The sequence below is a fragment of the Hyaena hyaena genome, unplaced genomic scaffold (assembly GCF_003009895.1).
Source record: "Hyaena hyaena isolate Hyena2069 unplaced genomic scaffold, ASM300989v1 scaffold_15, whole genome shotgun sequence".
In the NCBI taxonomy this organism is placed as follows: Eukaryota; Metazoa; Chordata; class Mammalia; order Carnivora; family Hyaenidae; genus Hyaena; species Hyaena hyaena.
In genome coordinates, this window is record NW_024080647.1 from 2,210,235 (window position 1) to 2,235,317 (window position 25,083).

A 25,083-nucleotide genomic window follows, 5' to 3' on the forward strand; every position below is an offset into this window, starting at 1 on the left:
CAAAAACCAATCCCAAAAGGTGACACAGGGCATGATTCAATTTATCTAACAAACTTGAAATGATCAAATTATAGAAATCGAGAACAGACTGTTGTTGACAGGGATTATTGAAGGGATGTGCGTGGGAGGGGAGTAGGTGTGACCATAAAAGGACAACATGAAGTAGCTCTGGTTGAAGGAAATACCCTGTATATTGGCTGTATCGATATCCCAGTTGTGATGTTGCACTATAGTTTTGCCATAGGTTATTACTGAGGAAAACTGAGTTAAGAGTGCAAGGGATCTTTCGGTGTTACTGCTTACATACCAATGATAATTATCTCAAAATCAAAAGTTCAATTAAAAAAAGACACCAGTAGGAGAATGAAATGCCAAGCCAAGAGTAGGAAAAATTATTTGCAATACATATAACTGACAAAAGATTAGAATCCAGAATGCATAGATAATTTCTTTTTTTTAAATATTTTTTAACATTTATTCATTTTTGAGAGACAGAACAAGAGCGAGCGGGGAAGGAGCAGAGAAAGAGGGAGACACAGAATCCAAAGCAGGCTCCAGTCTCTGAGCTGTCAGCACAGAGCCCGATGCGGGACTCGAACCCACTGACCGTGAGATCATGACCTGAGCCGAAGTCGGATGCTTAACCGACTGAGCCACCCAGGCGCCCAGAATGCATAGATAATTTCTATAAATAACTGAGAAAAAAGAAAGACAACCCATTAAAAATTTTTTTTAAATGTTTATCTTCGAGAGAGGGAGAGACAGAGCATGATTGGGGCGGGGCGGGGGGGGGACAGAGAGAGAGGGAGACACAGAATCCAAAGCAGGCTCTAGGCCCCGAGCTATCAGCACAGCTGCAGGGGTCAAACCCATAAACTATGAGATCATTACCTGAGTTGAAGTCAGATGCTCAACCAACTGAGCCACCCAGACGCAACAAGACAATCTATTTTTTTAAATATAGGTTAAAGTCTTGAATCACTTTTTAAAAGAAGATACTCTTTTGACCAACACCTATACCAAAAAACCTGCTCAACTTTATGGATCTTCAGAGAAATGAAGATGAAGCCCATGAAGAGATACCACAACAAACTTATCAGGATGGCTAAAATTTTAAAAAGAAACAAAACCGAAATCAAGTGTAGACAAAGATGTATATTATCTGGAATTCTCATGTACTGCTAGTAGGAAAATAGATCAGCATAATTATGTTAGAAAATCACTTAGCAATATCTACTAAAGCTGAGCATATGTATACCCTATGAAGCAATTTTACTTTTTTTTTAATGTTTTTTTTTTTGTTTGTTTCTTAGAGAGACAGCATGAGCAGGGTAGGGTCAGAGAGAGAGAGAGAGAGGCACAGTATCCAAAACAGGCTTCAGGCTCTGAGCTAGCTGTCAGCACAGAGCCCGACACGGTGCTCAAACCTACACACTGTGAGATCATGACCTGAGCCGAAATCGGATGCTTAACTGACTGAGCCACCCAGATACCCTGCAATTCCACTTTTTGATATGTATCCAACAGAAATGCATATATATGTACATTAAAAGACGTGTACAAGAATGTTCATAGTAGTATTATTCTTAAAGGCCCTATACTAGAAGCCACTGAAATTCCTATCAACAGTAGAATGGATACAAAATTGGGGTACATTCATACATTTATACATATTTATCCTTGATGCTTCTCTTTCCCTCCTACCCATCAGCCAGTCCTCATGGCTTACCTCCAAATTTCTACCTGAATTTGTTCACTTCTTTTCAAATTATCTGCCACCTCCTCAAATCCACCATCATTTCTCACCTGGTTTACCAAAACAGCCTTTATCTAGTCTTGCTCCTCTATTAAAATATAAATCAGGTCACTTCCTCTTGTTTAAACATTTCATTGAGTTCTCATTGGAATTATGATTAAATCCAACTCTTCATCATGGTTTGAAAGGTGACCATGCTGGTTCTGCTATACTCAAAGATGTTTACAGAGAAAGATCCTAAAATATATGGTGTGGTTTAAACAAATGAAGAGTTTATTTCTCTCTCACACAAGAGATGAAAGGAAGACAGTCCCAGGTTGGCAGGGCAGCTCTGCCAGACGTGGCGGTGCAACATAGAGTTCCATCTCTGGCTCTTACGTGTTGGCCCATCACATCCGCCTCCCAGCTAGCCAGAGAGAGAAAAGGATAGGTGGAGGCTCAGAAGTTTTCCTTCCCAAAAGGGACTCAGAAATTACTTTTTGACATGTATTATCCAACAGAAATGCATATATATGTACATTAAAAGACATGTACAAGAATGTTTATAGTAGTAGTATTCCTAATGGCCAGAAGTTCCGTTTCCATCCTCTTTGCCCAGAACCTGGTCACATGGCACACCTAGCTGAAAGGAAGCCTGGGAAATGTAGTCTTCCGCTAACCTGACATGTGCCCACCCATGACTCCATTACTGTGGGAGTAGGGAAGAATGAATATTGAGGACAACTTATAGTCTCTGCTCCAGCCTACATCATGTCATCCCTCTCTATCTCTCCAGCCTCAACTCCTCCCTCCCTTTCTCTGGCTTTTGGCTCTCCAGCCACACTAGCCTTGCTCATTCCCTCCTTAGTCCTTAGACCCTTTTTTTTTTTTTTCTAGGAGAGAGAGAGAGGGACAGTGTGAGCAGGGGAGGGTCAGAGAGAGAGGGAGTGACAGACTCTGAAACAGGCTCCAGGCTCTGAGCTGGCAGTCAGCACAGAGCCCGACGTGGGGCTCGAACCCACGAACCGTGAGATCATGACCTAAGTGAAAGTCGGACGCTTAACCGACTAAGCCACCCAGGCGGCCCCACCCCCCCATCCTTAGGCCCTTATATCTGTGCTGGCCTGTATCTGAAAATGCTTTCCCCTAGATCTTTACATAAGTGGCTTCTGATCATTTGTACCTCAAATCAAGCCTCGTACATCTTCTGAGAGGCATTTCCTGACCCTCCCCTCACAAGCAAAAGAACCACCTCCTTACCACTCTCATTCTTGTTGTTTTATTTCTTATCACTAGCTTAAATTCTCATTTACTCACCTGCTTGTCATCTGTATCTCCCACTGGAATGTAAGCACCATGGAGACAGAAATGTTGTCTGACTTATTCTCTGTTGGGTCACCAGCACTTAAATGCTACTTTTGATAAAGCAAGCATTCGACAAACATTTGTTGACCAGATAAATTAGTTTAGCCCAAACCCCTTCATTTTATAACTGGGAAAGCTGGAACCCAGAGAAAGTAAATGTCTTGCCTGAGATTCTGCAACTAGTTAGTAGATTCCCAGGTGGGCACTTTTCTCGAACACCCGATTTCATCCAGGCTCTTCTTTGAAGTTATCTCACCCGGCCTCTATCATTCCTCAGAACACCTGTAGAGCTAGATTTTAACATCCACTGGGTTTTTATGCTATGCTTCTTTGTATTATCTTTGTTCTGTCTTGTTTTCCCATCCAAGCTGCAAGCCTCTTGAAAATACCACCCTTCTAACAGGCAGACAAATATAGGCCCTTCGTAGGTATTTGACAAAGAGACTGAAGTTCCTTTATTCAGTCGAGTGAGACTCAGAACTGTTACATCTTTCATCCTGTCCTATTGTTGAGATAAAAGTTAGATACTGGAAGACTAGATTTTGGTAAGGGGGTAATTCCTGTGTATCTGTAACTCTGTATACAGGCAAGGCTATCTTACCTGGAGGCGGAATCTTATGTGCTTCATCAAAATTATGCAGAAGAGCTGCTCTGGGTACAATGGGTGGATTCTGAAAGGTAATCCTTGCTGTTGGTGGAATCAGTCCTCGTTCTATCATATTTAAAATCCCTGAAATGGAAAGTTAGAAGAATATCGTTTTAACACCAAGCATTTCTACAATGTCTGAGCTCTATCAATTTCACAAGTGTAACTTACTCTATTCATCTTATTTGTGAGAGTACATCTAGTGCCTTCATTCTCTGCATGAAACAACAGCTATAATACACGTTCATTTAAGCCATTAATTCTAACCCAAGGAAAATATGGTATTTCCAATAGCTGTATTATGAAATAAACTTGGATTATGATAATTTCATTTTAAAGTAGACATATAATTTCAGGGCACACGAAAACTTCTTTATATGTAACATTCTCAATTACTGATAATCTTGTTATTCTTTTTAAAATTTGGAGAAATCAGGTACATGGTCATCATAACTATAGAGATGTTATGTTCTGAAAGAAAGAAAATCTGTGTGCTTAAAACTATTCCCCTGTTGTTACAATGAGTCATGTTTTATAAAAGAAAGTTATTTTTAGACATTTCTCATGTCACCAGAAGATGTGATCACCCAAATGGATTAATTTAGTGTAACCAAGCAACATGGTTAGTATTAATGCAACTAATTTACAATTCTTAGAACTCATACTATGTCAGCATGGCTGGTACCAGGGTTTTTTAAGGACAAGAGACTGTTAAATAAATAAACAAATGAATGAATCAATGAATAATTGAGCAAAGCCTTCTAGCAGGGACAATACTTTCATTAAGATGGATCTATTGTGTTGAAGCCAGAAACCCAGGAAGCCAGGGAGTATGTGCAACAAACTTGTGATAGGGCTTCAGCGTCTTGTTGCTTTCGTGTAATAGGAAGGAAAAGGAAAAGAACTGGGGGCCTCAAGGAAATGCTTGTCTGCAAGCTGTGTACCAAGCTGGGCGAAGTTGAAGAAGTTGGCACAGGTCCTAAGAGGAACAAATATTGTTCCCATTTGCCTCAGGCCCTCTATGACCATGCTATGTTGTTATTAAGGATGTTAAAGTCTAGTGTTAACAGGAATCAGAGGAATGATTGCCGAGGGGTTGGGGAGCAGAAGAATTCACTCGTAAAACAGTGACTCCAAAGAGAAATCTTTAGTTTGCTTACTGCAGAGTCATTCTGGGGGAGAGTTTCATGTTAAAAATGATTCCTGCGGGGCACCTGGGTGGCTTAGTCGGTTAAGCGTCCGACTTTCGCTTAGGTCATGATCTCGCGGTTCGTGGGTTCGAGCCCCGCGTCAGGCTCTGTGTTGACTGCCAGCTCAGAGCCTGGAGCCTACTTCAGAGTTTGTGTCTCCCTCTCTCTCTGACCTTCCCCTGCTCACGCTGTCTCTCTCTCTCTCTCTCTCCTAGAAATAAATAAAAATTAAAAAAAAAATGATTCCTGGGCCTGTCCAAACTTCTGATGCCAGGGCCTGGGAATCTGTGTTATTGACGCCTCCAGGACATACTTCATGTGTCCTGAAGTTTGAGATCCAGGAGAATTGGGGCCCGGTAATCCACATTTTCAGTAAGCACGCCAGGTCAATCTTTTGTACTTTAAAAATTTAAGAAGTGCTAATCCAGAGTACAACTCTTTAAGCCCCTTTTGAAATTAGGACTTCAGGTTTTAATTTTTATAGCACTGGATTTAGCCACTTTAAAATGTTAAGACTGATTCTGTGTCCTCACAAATATTTTCCACCTTTAAATATCAAATCCCATGTCCAAGAACTATGCCTGACTGGCAGATGTGAAAAACAGATCTTCTAATTCAATATATTTTCATTACCAAACTCAGAGGGAATCCCAACGAATTTGATTATAACCTTTACTTTGGTACTACTGGTTGGAGTGATTCACTTAATCTTAGATAAACACATGTGTGTACATTTAGCATTGGAAGGAAGAAGTTAATACTTTGGAATAAGCAAAAGAGGCTGGGTATCTTTTCATCCAAATGCTGGGGCCTCTGGAGATTATCTCGCCCTATAATCACCTCTGCTTTCGATTCGTCTATTTTACAGTTTTCTGGAAATTATGGTTAATTTATGGAAAACTGAAAGCAATGCATAGATTTCTTGTTCATATGCATGCAGATAAACCCCCAAAAGTCAGTTGTGTGCCCATTTGAAAATTTATTTCAGTATGTTTCATTTATAAAGGTATCTGTTATCTGGATTCTCCTATGAACCAATTGTAACATCTTACTGGTGCCCTCATTTAATCAATGAGTTGAATAAAATCTTGGATGTGTTCATTTCATAGTTGTATAAGAGTCATGGTTTTACTTTAAAATATATATCCTTTAGGGGCGCCTGGGTGGCTTAGTCGGTTAAGCGTCCGACTTTCCGACTTTCGCTTAGGTCATGATCTCGCGGTTTGTGGGTTCGAGCCCCGCGTCGGGCTCTGTGCTGACTGCCAGCTCAGAGCCTGGAGCCTGTTTCAGTGTGTGACTCCATCTCTCTCTGACCCTCCCCTGCTCACGCTGTCTCTCTCTCCTAGAAATAAATAAAAAACATTAAAAAAAATAAAATATATATCCTTTAATAACTTTGGAGACCTCAGCAAGATGAGCGAATGATTCACCTGACATTGCCAGAAATGGTGTACCTCACAGGAACCGAGTTCAGACATGTATTTTCTTAGCTCCTGCAGGTGAATTCAGAGTGGCAATAGAACCTTACTGACTGTTTTTCTAACTTTAGTATTACTCCCTACTAATTTTTTGTTTTGTTTATCTTTTGGGTTCATTTATGCCGAGTTATTCCTTATTGGTAGCTCTAGTGACTGAGAATTTGGTGATCTCCATAAATGGATTAATGTCTTATGGAGATCTAATTCCCCCTTGAGTGAGAGACAATAGAGAATACAGTTTGTTAGTCTTCTGTTCACCCACGTGTGTATTTTGAGCTCAAGTCAGCCAGGGATGTCATGTCCACAGAGAAGGAGACTAAATGTTTGGCATCTGGACCAGTGAGTGTATTTCTGTGTTTATTTTTCATCTGTAACTGAAATTGTAGAATTGAAACTATAAGCCCTGCCTGTATCTGTACGTCTGTGTTTCTATAATTCAGAAAAGCCTTTATCTCTCATTGTGAATGTAGAATGTTTTCCTGTCTCCAGATGGTATTAATAAATTAGACTGTAATGTCTCAAATTAAAGGAGCTCTGCTCAGATCAACTTACAGAGAGAAATACGTGCTTATGTAAACTGAATATTCTTAATATTTTTAGAAAGTAAGGAAATCAAACTTCTAATACTTTAAATGTGTCCCCCCCATCTCCCAAATTCAGAAACTCTCACTGAGTCTCTTTACTTTTCATGGCAAGATTGTTATTTGCACAGTTTCAGTAAAAATCTGTTCTTTTTACTAAGCTATAATTGGAAAAATTGCTTATGCAACTAAGATCTTGCCTGGAATTTCATATTTAAGAATAATACTTATTAATCATGAATGACAAGTAATTTTTAAAGGACTATATAAAGTTGACTTTATGGAGCCAGTGATTCCAAAGCCCTCCAAAAATGCTGGCCTGGTACATGGCTTATAGGATTTTCATCCTTACAGGTGCAGAAGGTCATGTTCAGGCAGGCCCAAGAGGCTTAGGATACTGCAGCACGTCTAAAGAGGAATTTACTCACATTTATAGATCCTGTAGTTGAAATGTGACAGGCAGAGTTTCTTGGGCTTGACTTCCTAGCCTTAAAGTAGCAAATAATAGAGTATTTAAAAAGTTCAATCTGAGATTCTTTATGAAAACTTCCAGCAGAGAAAATCTAAGATGGCCTAGATAGAGAATTAATATTCTTGCTGCACATGTATGTATACATAGTCAGGACAAACCTAATGAGACCAGCCTTATTTTTTGAATTTTTTATTGTTGTTGTTGTTGAGATCACTTTGATCAAAATGGTGGAAGACTGGGGCACCTGGGCGGCCTAGTTGGTTAAGCATCCGATTCTTAACTTCAGTGCAGGTCATGATCTCATGGTTTGCGAGACTGAGCCCTGCTTCAGGCTCCATCCTGACAGCGTGGAGCCTGCTTGGGAGTCTCGCTCTCCCTTCTCTTTGCCCCTCTGCCCCTCTCATTCTCTCTCTCTCTCAAAATAAATAACTTCAAAAAAATAGTGGAAGACTATAGGAATATTTTTGTTTAAGTTTTGGAATAAGCAAAAGAGATTACTGGATACGTTTTGAATGGAATGCTGGAAGCTCCAGGGGTTATCTGGACCTAGTCTTTGACTGAACTATTTCACAACTCAGTAGAGATTAAGTAAGGTTAATTTGTGGGGGGAAAAAAACCCCAAACAACAAAACAAAACCATACAAAAACTAATATTAATACAAATAATTCTTATCTATAAACTTAAAAATAAATTGTATCTGGTGAAGGGACACTCTTTTCCCATAGAAAAGTCAATTTTGCATCTATTTGCAAATTTATTTTAATATTTCTGATCTACAAATGTGTGTTCTTTGGATTCTCTTTAAACCAGTTGTGACAGCCTACAGATCTCTCTTTTAATTGATGAGTTAAATAAATAAAATCTTTCACCTGTGTTCATTTTACACTTGTATGAGATCCATGATTTTACCTATTTGGGGAAATTATCTCCTAACACCATTGTCTCCTTAAACTTTCATAGCACTCTTACTTTCCTATTGAATAGATTAGGGATTAGAAGTTCATTCATTGAACCAATATTTGTTAAGTGCCTATTAGGTGTCAGGGCTGAGGATGCAGTGGTAAGCCAGAGAGAACTTATAGAGCCTCTAGGAGGGATAAAGACATTAAATAAACTCACAAGTAAATATTTCATTACAGATCATGGTCATCTATGAAGGAAAAGACAGATACTTAAGGAAGTGACTTTTCCAGGCAGAGATAGAGGCACTTGAGAGGGCCCATATGAAAATGTGCTTGGCCTGATGAGGACCAGCAGGAAGGCCCATGTGGCGGGAGCATAAAGATCCAGGTCAGGCCTGCCTTATTTGTCGAGTATGGAGTTGATTCTAAGGCCAGAGAGCAACTTGCCTAAGGTTGCACACAGCCTGAAAGTTTGGTTTGTGTACTGTGAGACTTATAAAGAGACAGAGCCAGTGGAGGAGAGGCAGAGACAGAGGGAGACACAGAATCCGAAGCAGGTTCCAGGCTCTGAGCTGTCAGTACAGAGCCCGACGTGGGGTTCAAACTCACAAACCAAGAGATCATGACCTGAGCTAAAGATGGACACTTAACCAACTGAGCCACCTAGGCACCCCAAGACTTATATTCTTGACCATTAAAAAAAGAAAACAAATAAACTACTTTCTTTCTTTTTTGGATATAGCAAGAGAGTTCAAGAAAAAGTTGGGAAGTTCGTCCTGCATTTTCCAAAACAACTCTCTCTTCTGGATGTTGTTACTCTTTCGCCTCGTGCTGGACATGTGCAGATCTGAGGTGAAGCTTAAATGTCAGGTAAGGACATCGGGAATATGTACAAAACTAGACACTGTCTACATTACTGTGGCTTGTGCTTTGCTGACACTTACATTACCTTGCACAGTAGCAGACATATGGTAAGCACTCAATAAATATATGTTGATTAATTGGCTTGATTAATTACAAATATTATGGAAGGCCACGTGTTCTCTGGTAGATAACTGAGGGATGAAAATGTGTTTTTTTTCTGGACCAAGTTGCCATGGTTCTAGATTCACTTTTGTTTTGCAGCAATTTTTTCATTATGTCTATTGCTAAAGTGGACATTCATTGATTCATTGATTTATTGATTCATTCATTCACTATTTCATTCATCCTAATTTGATCTAGGAAGAACATAATATGGTACTAAAGCAAGAACTCTGCTGGAGTTATTCTGTATTCACAGGTAGTAAATATGTAAATTGAGTAAAACCGTATATCATAAAGATTGCTGAACAATAATGGTTTATAACTAGAAAAGTAACAGTTACAGTTGTGAGCTTCACACATTAGTGGACTTATAATGATGCTGGGTTCTCTTGAGTTCTGCTGTTCCTCCACCAACAGGTCAGTAGAGGAGTGGACAAGACAGAGAACTTCACATCTCCAAGGACCGAGAGAACCCTTGGGAACCAACTTTAGTCCAAAATATTCCAGACGACAGAAGGTGAGAGGGGAATAATTAAAGACCATCTCACTTGATTTTATTTGCGATACAAAAGGGGATCCACTTAGGGCACTTTTAATACTTCAGCCAATTAAATTAAGTAGCAGGGAGAAGTAGAGAGGATATTTACAATACTCAGTCCTTAGTCATTCATTCACTTACTCTTTCATTTGCCTACTCATTCCACCAACAGGTAGTATCTCCAAAATGCTAGAAATGGTTCTACACACTGGGATGAAGACGATAAGACCTTTTGTTTAAAAACTAGAAATCTGTTCCATATAGGGCTCTGTGTTGGGCATGGAGCCTGCTCAAGACTCTCTTTCTCCCTTTGTCCCTCTCCAACTCTCATGCATGTACATGTGCTCTCTAGCTCTAAAAAAAAAATCTAAAAACCAGAAATCCACTGAGTTCACAAACACTAGAATTTAGACTAAGACATGCATGGCTGAAATGCCGATTACATTAATTATGGCTTCATATTTTTGCATAATAGTATATTGAAATAAAAATTTTTAAAAGCTACCAAAATAGCATCAGAAACTATCTGCTCAGAGGCTTGAAAAATTCTAATAATACCACGTAAATACAATAATAATATTAACACCCAATAACACCAACATCTGAATCAATATGAAATTCATAGAATGATGGGTTTTTGAGGTGGAAGAGACTCTAGTTATTGTTTAGTCCAACTTCTGATTTATAGAGTTGGAAACTCAGGCCAGAGCAAGGATCTGACTTATCTAAGGACACGTAGGAGAATTAGTGGCTGAGCCTGAATTCAAATTCAGCCCTACCCCCCATTCTACCTCAACACTCTTTCCCATATATTCCTAAGCACATAAAATAGTCATTGAATCACTAACCTTTTCTGGCATCCGTTTGTAAGACTGGTATGGGAGTGAAATAGGGATTCTGATGAGAAGCTGGCAGAATGGTGAGGTTGGATATGGTAGACCCTTTTATTAACTTCTGAACCTTCACCTAGATGATCAAAAAATTTGTTTTCAGCAGGCATTTTTGCCTTCAAAATGAACAGTTTTCTTCTTATAAACAATAAATAAGATTATGAATAGTTTCATTAAGTTTTAATAAAGTAGCAATAGCAGCTCCAATTTTATTGCTCATGAGTACCCTGTGCTACTGTCTACTGTCAGGATTTTGTGTAATTTAAAATAGTTAATTAAATCCAATTAACATGTTGTGATTTCCACTATGCAAAGTCACTAGAGTAGTTAATAAAGGAAATATTAAGATTTTGTTCAGTTTTAATGACTACGATATAAAAGTGCTAAATCTTGACAGAGGAGGTTTTGAATACAGCAAAGTTTTGTACAGGCAATTTTACCAGGAAATACATATTAGAGTTTTGACAGAAAAACAAAAACAAACAGAAAAAAAGGAGCAAACTGGTAGAATTTAAAGATAAATGTATCGGTCAACATTAACAGGTTAAAAATGAACTTTGAGTGGATTCTTGAAAATCTCAGAGAGGGTTAAAGACTTGATATCTAGATCAATTACAGTAGATGATTACCTTTTCTAGAGTCATTATATGCTTTTATTATAGTTATGAAATATGAATTCTTTCTATTAAATGGTTTCTAGCTTTTAAAGACTATATGTATTGCATATAAATCATATTTAATGGTATAGCTCAAGTATACTATTTTTACCTTCATTATAAGAGGTTATGAATTACCTGAGCACTCTCAGCAGGGAAGATGCAACTGTTTTGTATTTATAGACTGATTTAAATTTTCCAGTCATTTTCCAAACATTAATTAATTTGCATGACTTCTAAAGGAAATGGGTAACAATTTGCTATTTGACTCATAAACAACCAAGACAGAAAGGTTAGTAGACTTGTTTAAGGTTACACAGTATACTAGAAATACACAGATTATTCAAGTTTAAGACTAATCTGATTTTACATTAGTGAAATTTGCCATTGGACTTGGTTGTACCATACCTTGTTTTGCTCATCAAGATCAAGGGAAACGAAAGGGAAATTTCATCAAGATTGAGAGGTGGGGGGAGAAAACCACTTTCCAAAATAAATATCTAGTGGCTGAAAAATGTGTGAACAAAGGTGTTAGTCCCACTGCCAGGATGGGGGGCTTAAGGGAAACTGTAAGCAGCTACCAATCTGTGAGCACAAAATGTTTGGTGAACACAATTTAAAATGACTATCTGAGGGCACCTGGGTGGCTTAGTCGGTTAAGTGTCTGACTTTCGCTTAGGTCATGATCTCGCGGTTCGTGGGTTCGAGCCCCGCCTCGGGCTCTGTGCTGACTGCCAGCTCAGAGCCTGCAGCCTATTTCAGAGTCTGTATCTCCCTCTCTCTCTGACCCTCCCCTGCTCACACTGTCTCTCTCACTCTCTCCTAGAAATAAATAAAAATATTTAAAAAAAAATAAAATGACTATCTGTAGGGTTTTTAAAATTTTTTTAATGTTTATGTGTTTGTTTCTTTAGAGAGAGAAAGTGGAGGATGGGCAGAGAGAGAAGGAGAGAATCCCAAGTAGGCTTGAAAGCCTGATGCAGGGCTCAAACTCACGGACTGTGAGGTAATGACCTGAATCAAAATCAAGATTCTGAGGCTTTACCCACTGAGCCACCTAGGCACCCCTATAAGTAGGTTTTTTGTTTTTTTTAAACAGGAAAAGGTAGGCTGTCAGTGCAGTCTCCTTCCTTCCAGGTGAGTTGGAGGAGAGAAGGAGAGTGCCACAGGCCTTGCCTCAACAAAGCAAGGGCTCATGTGCACATGGCATTATTCTGGAACTTTCATCTTGCCCATCCACCTTGGTCTCTTTCCCATCCTCAGCTCTCCTTGCCCCACCTCACCTCCCCCCACAAGTAGCCTCCAGGATCTCCTAATCAGGGAGGCTTAGCTAATTACCCAAAGTACAGCACCCCAGACAAGGCCTGTGCATAGCTGATTTTCAGTAGCAGAGATGGAAGGGTCTCCACTTGTCTGATTGGTACCAGGGTCAGGGAGGCAAAGGTAAGTCGGAGGAAGAGAGAAAGATTCCACTTAAAATTGTCAAGCGTTGTGAAGACATAAAATACAGGTTTGGCAGTTTCAGGGCACAGAGCATCATTTATCTGGATATTCTGAAAGCCTGTGACAAAGTGCCCCTAACAACCTGCTCTTGAAAGCCAAAGTCACAGGATCCAACATAAACACAATGCAAAGTATGACACAGAGGAGAGGGTGGAAGGCAGATAATATTCGGATTCTGCTAGGCAGTCAGCAGGTTCATAACGCTGCCTCTTTTAATTGTTTCAATTGAATCGATCTCAGTGATGTAAAAGCCAGACCCAAGGGGTGTGTGTGTACGTGTGTGTGTGTGTGTGTGTGTGTGTGTGTGTGTGTGTGTAGGGGCATAGAGCAGAGGGTTACACTTGGGGGTTGACATCCTCTTGAGATTACAGAAATAATTCCTGTGGACATGAGCCCGCTCTGCAGCCCCATTCCCATGGTAAGGATAACCACTTTGCATTCACTTGCTTGAAGGCAGAAGGCATGTAGGACCTTCAGCATTTACTCAGCACTTAGTACATGACACTAACTTTAATATAATCAGCATTAAATTTCACGAGGAATGGAAGAGCTAAGGGCAATGGGAGTGCAGAAGAGGGAGCAATTAACTCTGCCTGCTGGCAGTGCAGAAGGCTTTGGAACCCCCAACTTGAGCTGTATATTAGAATCACTTGGGGAGCTTTTTAGAACTACTACTGCCTTGGGGCGCCTGGATGGCTCAGTTGGTTAAGCATCTGACTCTTGGTTTAGGCTATGGTCATGATCTCTTGATTTGTGGGTTTCAGCCCTGTATCTCTCTCTGCCCCTCCCCTGCTCGCTCTCTCTCTCTCTGTCTCTCAAAAATAAATGAACATTAAAAAAATTTTTTTAATAAGAAAAAAGAAAGAAATACTGCTGCCTGGGCCCCAACTCTGAGCAAGTAAATCCAAGTAGGTGGGCTAGAGCCTGAGACTCGGTATTTATATAAAGCCTCCCAGGTGATTCTGACGTGTAGTCAAGGTTGAGATGGGACTGCAGTAAGTGATATTTAAATTGCATCTTAAGAGAAGCATTGAATTATATCATGTGGAGAAGAGGCTGCAATTATAGGGGCAAAGAATGGTGGTGACAAAGCAGAATAGCACACAGTTGAATGAAGACTTCATGGAAGGCGAGGGGCTCAGTGTGGCTGGAGTATAGTGTGTGTACCAGAAGGTAGGGTAATGGTGGGCTGAGATTAATGCAAATTAAAGAAACCTGCTTTATGAATGTGCTGATTGCCTAACAGAAGTCAAATTGCATCTGCTTCTAGCTGCTCCTTTATGTCAAGCTTTATATTTCAGGCTGGAAATGGTATGGACTATCCTATATATAGAACAACGGTCCTTATATCTGGTACTTCAGTACTATTTCCCAAACTCTGTCGCTTTATGCCTAAACCTTCTATAATAGCTTTTTCAAAATTTCAAAAAATTTAAAAATGGAAAAGCTTAAAAAAGAAAACGGCAATCATATTCCTGCCAGCCAGAATTAATCATTGTTAATATCTTGGTATATTTGCTTCTAGTGTTTTCAAATAGAAAAATCATTCTATTTTACTATTCTGGTAAAAATGATATATGCTCATTATAAAAATTCCAATTAATGCAGAAAAACACAAAGATGAAAGTTTAAGAAACCATGCCAAATACCATTAGGTGATCCATTATCCCTGACATCTTTGGAATGATTAATACATCATTTTATAAAAGTAGGATTTATATTATTAAACTTAATTTTTGACATGAGTTTAATAGGTGGGTGAAAGGCTGAATTAAACCCAACAAATTATTAAACCTCAAATCAATATTTCTTTACCACAAGATTTCTATGAGTTGAAAAAGATTCCTCCCTACAAAGGCAGCATAGACAATAAGTAGGTAGCATAGACAATATGTAAACAAATGCATGGGGCTGTGTTCTAATGAGACTTTTTGTACAAAAATAGGTGGTCAGCTCTCAGGCAGTAACACCTACAGTTAGATAAAGGTGATTATGAAAAACCTTTAGACTTTTTAAAATCATGTATTTAAAAAATGCTTATTTATTTTTGAGGGAGAGAAAGAGAGGGGTGGGCAGAGAGAAAGGGAGAGAGACAATCTCAAGCAGACTCCATGCTGTCAGTACAGAGCCTGACTCGGGGCTCGATCTCAGGAACCATGAGATCATGACCTGAGCCAAAATCAAGACTTGGACGCTTAACCGACCGAGCCACCCAGGCACCCCTAAAATCACATTTCAAATTTGAACAACATATTCCATCTTTCAAAGATGAGAGCATTAGAACTCTCTTGCTACCGCCATCCCCTCTCCCTTACCTTCCAATGTTTTATCATTATTTTTATATTGTCCAGATTTATAATATCCACATTCTGTTTGGAAACTATAATTGCTAGGATTGTTTAGCTTCCATCCTACACACGAATGGATCCAGTGCCACCAAGGGTCCTTTTGTTATGGCTTCTCTCTCCTTGAGTTCCTAACTTTGACTGATTGCTTAATCGCCTGCCTTTGGTTATCAAGCAGTTCTTTCTAACAAATGTTTATGGGTATTTATACTTGAATTACATCTGGGGTCATCATCCTTTTTTTTTTTTTTTTCCTCAAAACTTTGCAGACACTGACGCATTGTCTTCTACAATGAATATTGTGAAATCTGACGCCGGCCTGATTCTTTTCACCCCTTGTCGTTGATGTTTCTTTCTGACTGTGTGTCTAAAACATTCTGTGTTTTTGAAGTTCAGGCATTTAACTAGAAAATACCTTTACTCTGTACACTCGAAATCAAATTATCCTGGGATTCAGTGCTTTCTTTCCACCTGTAGAGTTTGTTCTTTCTTTGCTCCTGGAAATTTTTCTTCCATCATATCATTGGCTACGTCTTCTCTTTTCATTTGCTGGGCTCTCTGTTTTAGAGATACAAAGTGCATTAAGTGTTGGCTCATCTTTAGCCCTCATGTTGCGGTACCCAATGATTCATTTCTCTCCTGGTTCATTTTGGAATGAACGCCCTGACTTTTAGCTGGGCTTATGGCTATCCAGGTGCAGACTCCATTTTCTAGTGTGGCTAAATGTGAACTTGTGACCAAAATTAGACCAGTAAGACATAGGCAGCAATGATAAGTGTAACCACTGGGCCATCTCCTTAGAATGCCTACCCTGGAATATCTTTATCATTCCTATGGGCTGAAAGTATAGAGAGGAGGTAGCTTCAACCCCTGGAATGAGAGTGTCTGTAACCACAGGAACAAGATGATACAGCATCCAGAGAGAAGGAAGGGCCATCCTGCCAGCTTTAGACTTTTCATGTGTAGACTCTTTTGTGAGCAAGAAATAAACTGATCTATTTATGGCATTATATTTTCGGATTTCTTTGTTACAGCAGCTTAGCCTGTAATGAACTACGATGCATATCTATTGGCTTCTAATTAATTTCCTTTGTCTTTTTCCTTTGCATTTGCTGTGCTTACAGTCTTTTCTCCACGCCCATATTTCAGTAGTTCAGCAGTGTCTGTTCTGTTCTTCCTATTTATAGTTTATTTATTAGTTCCATAAAGTATTTTGGTATTCAATTTGTTTCCTTATGTCTGCAACCTCCCTTTTTATCTCGTTCTGCTATTTTATCATCTCATGGTTGAGCTCTAGTTTTACTTAATTTATGTCTCTATCAAGCTGTGCTATAATGTGAAGAAATTGTGAGAAAATTCCTTCTGTTCCTTGAGTTATGTTTTTTTCTAGGTTAGGCTTTGTCTTTTGCAGCCCATGGTTCTCCCCCCACGCCCCCCCTTCCTTTCTCGTTGTTAGCTGTGGGTGAAATATTGGCATTTATATAATAAATCAGTATAGTGGCCGTTATCATTTCTTCCCCCCCCCCCCCCCCCGCCTTGTATATTCTTGGGCAGCTCTGCCCAGACAATCTGCTTGCTCTGCCGTAGCATCTCTGCCCCCCATGATCTGCTACCAGTGTGTTTTCTTTCCCAGCAACATGTGAGAACTGGGCACTCTGGGTCTCTTATCTTTCTCTACCTGGGGGCCTGGGTTGGGGAAGCCTCCATTTTAGGATATATACAGTTTCTGTTAAAATATGTAGGCTCTCTCCCCTCTCCTGAGGTTTTGATGAACATATCAGGGTTTGCTCTACTTAGTTGAGGAGGAATCCCTCCCTCCGTCTAGCCCCAGGGGTTTTGGATCATTTCAGTAGAATCCTGAAGACTTCACTTCTCTCTGGAGGAATCAGACATATTGTTTGCTCTCCAGTTTCACCTCTTTCTAACAAGTCCCCTTGTCAAAAGGGAAAAAAAGATAAGGATGCTTGCTTGCTTGTCTTCTCTCCACATTTTGTACTATTTCTGAGAATCTCAATATTTTGATAATTTACCAGTGGCATTTCATTTCTGAGGGGCAAGAAGGGGGTAGAATTGGAGCTGTGTTGCTCCTTTCTACTCTGCTCCAGAATCTTCTGCTGGGTGAATTTAAACCTGCACGGCCACCGTATACAACCCTGCATGACCATAGTCTGCAATCCTGCCTCAGCCCTCTTCCCCATATTATGGATGGCTCACTAAAGATCGGGAAGGGAAAATGGCCAGGGCAACATCCAATCTGCCCAACAGAGGCAGAGCAAAAAGGACACATCATTGCTTCATGGCCCAGTGCTTTTTGTACTTTATTTTCTTGCTTTCTGAGTTCTTGAACCTTTTAATCCAAACACAGCTCAGGTCAGTAGCTCTATTTCTGTCATCGTGGTAAAGTCCTATCACTCTGTTCCCCCTTTCTCAACATCACTTAATGTAGGTACAGTCTGGGCCTCACTTTCTGTCAGAAAAAACTTTCCAGCATTCTTGGAGCTACAAGAACTCTCTAGAGAGGTTATCTGTAGCAGAAAAGCAAAAACCATGAGCTTGGAGCACTGGGTTTCAGTCCCACCTCTGTCATTTAATCGGCAGTGTGCTGGAGTAAGTCATTTCACTTCTTTGAGTCTCCGTTTTATCTTCTGGAAAAGAGGGATATTCTTAGCTATAGGACAGCTGAATTTTACGTAAGGGATTTGGTCCTGGAACCAAATCTAAACTCACATAACTTGAGACAGCCAGACAGCGAATGGCAGGTTTGGCAAAGACTGTTGCTTGATCTTCAACGTGTGATACAGGCAGAAATAACATTTCTCAGCCTCCCTTGCAGCTTGATATGTCTTTGGGACAAGATTCTGGCCAGTGATATAGGAATTGCATTGATTCTTCTGGTTGGGATATAGACATGATGGCAGGAGCCTGGCAGCCACATTAGCCATCTTAGATCACAAGAAAGTGCAGAGTTGCCATACAGCCATTAATTGTATGAGGTGAGAAAACAACATTGCTGTGTTTAATCTACTGTCATTTGTTACATTTGCTGAATTTACATCCTAATGGTCCAGGGTGTTTTTGTCTATTCAGATGGTGTCTCTCTGTGGAAACTTCAGCATAAATATATCTCAAATTCAATCAGACTGCACCAGCTTTGGAAAAAATGGGATTTTGTTTCATTTTTTGTTTTTTACATTTGGGGGGATTTAAATTATTTCAAACTTTGTGTATAAAGCAATAATGTATTACTATTATTTTATATCATGGAACTGCAAATTTATATAGTCCAATTTTGCATAAAATTCAGCATTGCTGATCTTCCATTAGGCCATGGTGAGGACTTAATATATAGAGATGCACATCATAAACTTTTTGTCATCTCAGGAATTGTTTTTTTCTACATGAACATTCTATTGGAATATAGCATTCAATTTTTTTTTTTAGAGAGAGTGTGTGTGCATGTGTGTAAGCATGTGTGCGCACACACAAGTGGGAAGGGGCAGAGAGAATCTTTCTTTTTTTTTTTGCAATTTGATTTTTTAAAATAGTTTATTGCCAAGTTGGTTTCCATATAACACCCATGCTCATCCCCACAAGTGCCCTCCTCCATGCTCACCAACCCCCTTTCCCTCCCTCCCACCCCCATCAGCCCTCTGTTTGTTCTCAGCATTCAAGAGTCTCTCATGGTTTGCCTCTCTCCCTCTCCCCCACTGTTTTTCCCCTTCTTCTCTCCCATGGTCCTCCGTTAAGTTCCTCCTAATCCTCCTATACGTGCAAACATATGGTAGCTGTCCTTCTCGGGGCAGAGAGAATCTTAAGCAGGCTCTATGCCCAACACAGAGCCCATGGAACCAGACTAGGGGCTTGATCTCATGACCATGAGATTCCTGAGCCGGAATCAAGAGTCGGATGCTGATCTGACTAAGCCACACAAGTCCCCCGCCTCCCCCGCCCCGCCCCAACATTCATTTTTGAAAAGGCACAAATCATAAGGTCATCAGTGGGTACGTTTTCACAAAGCAGACACTGTGGGAAACCAGCATCCAGAATAAGAAGTAGAGCATTGCAGGCACCCCCAAGGCCTCTGTCATGCTCCTTGTCAGTCACTGCCACAGCCCAAAGGTAACCACTATTCTAAATGCCACTCCCAGTTTTTCTTATTCTCTTATAACCACATAAATGGATTATTACAGTGTTGAACTAGCATCAACTCATCAGAGAGCAAGGTACCAGAATTCAGAGTCTCCATAACACACCATTTACAATGTTCATAACAATAAAAAAGTTACTATGTTTACAAAGAAGCAGGAAAATGTTCATATAGGAGAAACAGCTGTCAATAGAAGCAGATCTTGGAGGTGGTGTTTTATGGTATAGATTGTGGTGATGGTTTCACAGGTGTATATGTGATTTCCAAACTCATCAAGTTGTATACATTAAAGATGTACAGCCTTCGTATATTGATCATACCTTAATAGTTTGAAAAAAGAAACAGCTGTCAAGATAATTCAGAGGGTAGAATTAGCAAATAAAAACTTTAAAGCTATTATTGTACATACGTTAAGGACCTTAAGGGAAATATGATCATAATGAATTAACAGATGGAAAATCTTGGTAGAGAAATGAAAACTATAGAAACAGAACCAAATAGAAATTCTAGAACTGAAAAGTGTAATACCTGAAATGAAAAGCTTGTTGGCTATAGTAGTCAACTTGAAGAAAAATCAATAGGTATTATCTAATAGAAGAACAGAAAAAAATATATACTTTTAAAAGAATAGATCCTCAGAAACCTATGGGCAATACCATGTTGTAAAATTTGTATTTGATCGAAGTCCTAGAAAGAGAGGAGAGAGAAAGGTAGAGGAAAATACTTAAAGAAATAATGGCCAAAATGTCTCCCAGTTTTCTGGACAACATAAATTTACAGATCGTAGAAGCTTAAGCAGGATCATCCCAAAGAAAACTACACATGGATTCAACATAATCAACCCTCTGGAAGCTAAAGACAAAGAGAAAAACTTGAACGCGGCCAGGAAAGAAAAAGAGAAGACCCACTACAAATAGGGAATCAATGATCCAAATAATGGCTAACTTATTAGAAACAATGGAACTTTAAGCATTGGGGAAAAACACACAGAAAAACCCTGGCAACCCAATATTTGACATAAAGGCAATATAAGGTTTTTTGTTTTTTGTTTTTTTTTGACAAAAGGAAACAATGTGTCACCAGCAGGCATGTGTTACATTGCCTTAAGCAGGCAAGAAATGCATACGAGAAGTTCTTTCAGACTGACAGAATGTCACGAGATGGAAAGTTAGATGTCTATGATAAATATAAAATACTATGTGTTTTTCTTCTCTTGGTGTCTTTGAAAGACAACTGGATATTTAAGGCAAAAAATTATAACACACGGTGCAGTTTACAATATATGTGAATCACATGACAACAATAACACAGGAGGGAGGTAAATGAAATTCTATGGTTGTAAGTTCCTTACATTGTATGTGAACTGGTACAATATTAACTCTGAGGAAACTCTAATAAGTTAAGGATGCATATTGTAATTCCTAGAGCAACCACTAAAAATAACACAAAGAGGTATCGTTTAAAAATCAATAAAACAGAATATTAAAAAAATGTAAATCATATAACCCTAAGTCAGGCAGACAACAAAGGGACAAAAAAGAGATGGTAAAAATAGAAAACAAGTAGAAAAATAGTTTTTCTACATTAAACCATGTTAATAATTGCATTAAATGAAAATGGACTAAACACTCTAATTAAAAAGCAGAGATTATCAGACTGAATTTTAACCACAAGATAAAACTATATGCTATCAATAAGAAGTGAAAGACAGGTTGAAGTGAAAACATCAACAAAAGGTTGTAAACAGTAAACAAAAATAAACAGTAAACAAAAGAAAGAGGGAGTGTCTATATTAATATCAGACAAAGTAGACTTTTACAAAAAAATTTATTTGTGAGGGAGGGATGGGCAGAAAGAGAGGAAGACACAGAATACAAATCAGGCTCCAGGCTCTGAGCTGCTCAGAGCCTGATGTGGGGCTCAGACCCACGAACCATGAGATCATGACCTGAGCTGAAGTCAAAAGCTTAACCAACTGAGCCGCCAAGGTGCCCCAGACAGAACAGACCTTAAGACAAGGACTATTATCCAAGAGGAAGAGAAATAAAAAGGTCAACTAACCAAGAAAATATAAAAATCATACACATGTATGTCTCTAACAACATTAACACAAAATACATAAAACAAAAACCATCAGAACTAAAGGAAGTAGTAGGTAAACCTTCAATCAGAGGTGAAGATTTAAAAATTCCCCCTCGGTAATTTGTAGAACAAAGAGATTTTTAAAAACCAGTAAGGATACAGAAGATCTGAGTACTAGATCAAGGTCATCCACCTTGACGTAATCGATATTTATAGAACACTGCAACTAACAACTGTAGGATACACGTTCTTCTCAAATGTACATGGAACATTCACCAAAATGAATTATATCCTGGACCATAAAATAAGTCTCAAACAACATCAAAAGATTTAAATCTTACAGAGTATGTTCTCTGACCCCAATGGAATTAAATCAGAATTCAACAAAAATGAGAGAACTAAGACAACACCCTTCTATGTAAGGGCGGCTCTACATGAGCCAAAGAAATAATCACTAGGGGAATTTTGAACTAAATGGTAATAAAAGTGCAACATATTAAAAATCATGGAATGCAGCTAGAACGTTGCTGAGAGGAAAATTTATCATTCTAAATGCTTAAATTTAGAAAGGAAGAAAGGCTAAAATTCAATCAGCTAAGATTCTACCTTAAAGAGCTTTAATATTTAAAAAAAAGAGTAAAAACTGCTCAAAATAAGCCAGAGTAAGAGAATAAAAAGGATAAGAGGAGAAATCAATGAAATAGAAACCAAATAATAGAGAAACACAGCCCAGAGTGCTTCTTAGAAAAGATTAATAAAATTGGAAAATCCCAGCAAGAGTGATGGAGAAAAAGAGAAAGCAGAAATTACCAATGTTGAAAGTAAAAGGGAAAGGGAAAGAGGTCGAGGAAGGGAGGGAGGAAGTGAAGGGAGGAAGGAGGGAAGCGAGAAAAGGAGGAAGTAAGAGAGGCAGGAATAAGAGGAGGAAGGAAGGGTGGAAGGGAGGAGGAAGAAAATGCATACAGAGGGTTGCAGTTCTCAGAACCGGAAGGGGTCCTAGAATGAGGCAAACATAGTTAGTAGCAGCAGTGACCATGGGGTTGTGAACAGACTCGAAGGGCGAGGTGAGCGGAGAGGACCATGGAGGAGACTCTAGAGGAGACATTACTTTGGACACACGGAAGTCTGAGGTGTGAGCATCTGCACACCTCACAGGCCCCACACAGCACACCGCATAGAAACAAGTGGAGTTTGTTCTGCTGTCCCAAAGCCTCCAAGAAAATTCTAGATTCCAGTAAAATGAGACTAAGAAAGGAGAATATGTAGTGTCATCTAAGGGTTTTTTTTTTTTCCATTGAAAATACTTAAAATCCAGCACCTAAGCAAACCTTCCCGAAGTGCATTCCTCTGGATGTAGTTCTAGGAGCTATTCTGCCGAGAAGGGCCTGAGGAAGTTTTGGCAACACTGCTAACCGCACTGGCCGCCCTCCTCCCAGAGATTCATGATGCACACAAGCGAGTCAGTGGCCCCAGGTGGCCTGAGTGTGTGAAGGTCAGTCTGACTCTTTTCAAACCTCACATTCCTCATTTTGATGGGAGCACAAAACTCTTCCTTTCGTGGAACATGTGTTCTCATTCCAAGGAACCAGTATTCTTTGGAATACGTTTTGGAAAAAATGGATCAAGGGATTGATACATAGCTAAGAACTGTCATCGCTGTGATTTGTTAATATTAGGCCATACTGCAAAATTTAAAGATTAGGGAGACTTGGTTTTTCATAGAACGTTTCTTCAGAGGAGCCTGAAACACACTGGGCTCAAGGATTTTCTGATGGATTCAGACTGACTAATTACTAATTCAGAAGTCTACTTACTTCTTGTGGTTCTTTTTTCTCTATACATTTAACAGCGTTTCTTTGTAGCATTCCTGTGGAAATTTTAAAATTCTGGAAAAGCAGGGCAGACCTGAGCTTCTGACTTGATTTCGGCTCAGGTCATGATCCCAGTGTGGTGGGATCAAGCCCCGCACCGGGCGGAGCATGGAGCCTGCATGGGATTCTCTCTCACGCTCTCTCAAAAAAAAAAAATTCCGGAAAACGATTACAAGAGAACGTGGGATTTCATCTTCACGTCTGTTAGCTCTCACACAAGAAGAAAGAATGGCTTGAGTTGCTTAGCTCTGTGATTTTGGCATATTGGTGTACAGTATACCACACCACCGCCCCAACATTCTCACTAGATGTGAACAGAAAGCAGCTGGAGGACCTCTGTGTTCTATGCAATCTTTCTGATGTCAACTTAGGGCTGCATATCACAAACTGATACTTAGATAGAATAGATCGCCTCAACCTTTACTTAGGGCCCATGAGAGGAAGAGAGTTTAAATGGCAGTCCTTTGAATTAAGACCCAAGAAAGACTTTGTGAACAGGTTTATCATTTATTATAATGATTTTTGCTGTTACAGTGTATTCCCTTATTATAGAACAGTATGCGGCTCCCTAGGCATTAGTGTTTAAATACCGGCAAGGGTCACAAGTGAGAGGAAGTTTGGTCCTCATTTACCTCATACCAGCAGTTGGTTTGGCACGCAGCTTCAGAACTGCTGGGGCTCTTTTTATTTAATTTGGCATCCCTTCCTGAGCAGTATTGAGATTTTTAGTTCAACGACTCCACTGGGCTTTGCCATAATTTCTATGCTGTATCCGTAAGCTCTGCAGAAGAGATGCCTAAGCAAACCTGAAAGCAGACTAGGAGCACTTCCAGTTCAGGTATTTTTGCTTAAGTCAGTGACAGAATTAACCCCAGATATAATTAAGCCCGTTTAAAAAAATACAACTTTATTCATTAATTCATTAGTAGGAAAGCTGACTTGTAAGGAGGAGGAGGAGGAGGAGTCGTAGTAGTAGTAGTAGTAGTAGTAGTAGTAGTAGTGTGTGTAAGACTTTGTCCTTTGCACACAATTTCTCTTGGAATAACTTTTCTAAACTCTGAATCACAATGTCAAAAGAAAATACAGGCCCAAATTCTGACTGAGCCACATATTAATTACATGGCTTGGCCATATATCTTAACCTCTATGCCCTGAGTTTCTTATCTGTCAAAAAGGAATAATGATCTCTCTGACACGCCCTGAGTATTATAGGTGGTGACACATAAAAGTCACTGGGACAGCGTCAGGCACATAACAGGTACTCCACGGATGCTTGGTGAAATGCATAATCGCAAAAGGAAAACCATCAATACCTCCTGTGAATTTCGTCTCCACCGTCAGAAGAGAAACCAGTTTCATCTGGTCTGCTTTTCTGTTTTATAGGTCGCGAGGGTCAGAAAAGGGAAAGGAAGGGAAACAAAGGGAATTGATTTTGCTCAGAAGCAGAATCCTGGGCTGTCTGAACTAAAAGAAATCTTAGGGACGGTGTGATCCAATGCCCTAAATTTACAAATGAACAAACTAAGGCCCAAGGAATGTAAGTGGTTGCCCCCAAATGACATAGAAGTTAGTGACTGATTCAGGATTGGGGCCCAATATGAACGTGGACTTTTCATATAATGGGGATTGTTAATATTATGTGAGGTTATGGTGTT

At 39.5% G+C, this 25,083-nt stretch overlaps 1 protein-coding gene across 4 annotated transcripts in view; it reads right to left on the reverse strand.

Moving 5' to 3' along the window:
- IQCH (IQ motif containing H) overlaps positions 1 to 25,083 on the reverse strand; it is a 214,952-nt gene that overhangs the window by 136,850 nt on the left and 53,019 nt on the right. For 3 of the 4 annotated variants that reach the window (XM_039220123.1, XM_039220114.1, XM_039220106.1), the window contains exons 6-7: positions 10,783 to 10,900; positions 3,702 to 3,830 (exon numbers count right to left, since the gene is read on the reverse strand). In XM_039220123.1, coding sequence (XP_039076054.1) covers positions 3,702 to 3,830; positions 10,783 to 10,900 — 247 coding nt within the window. Of the gene's footprint in view, positions 1 to 2,071; positions 2,163 to 3,701; positions 3,831 to 10,782; positions 10,901 to 25,083 lie in introns of those variants that run through there. The other variant, XM_039220129.1, reaches the window with a different exon arrangement.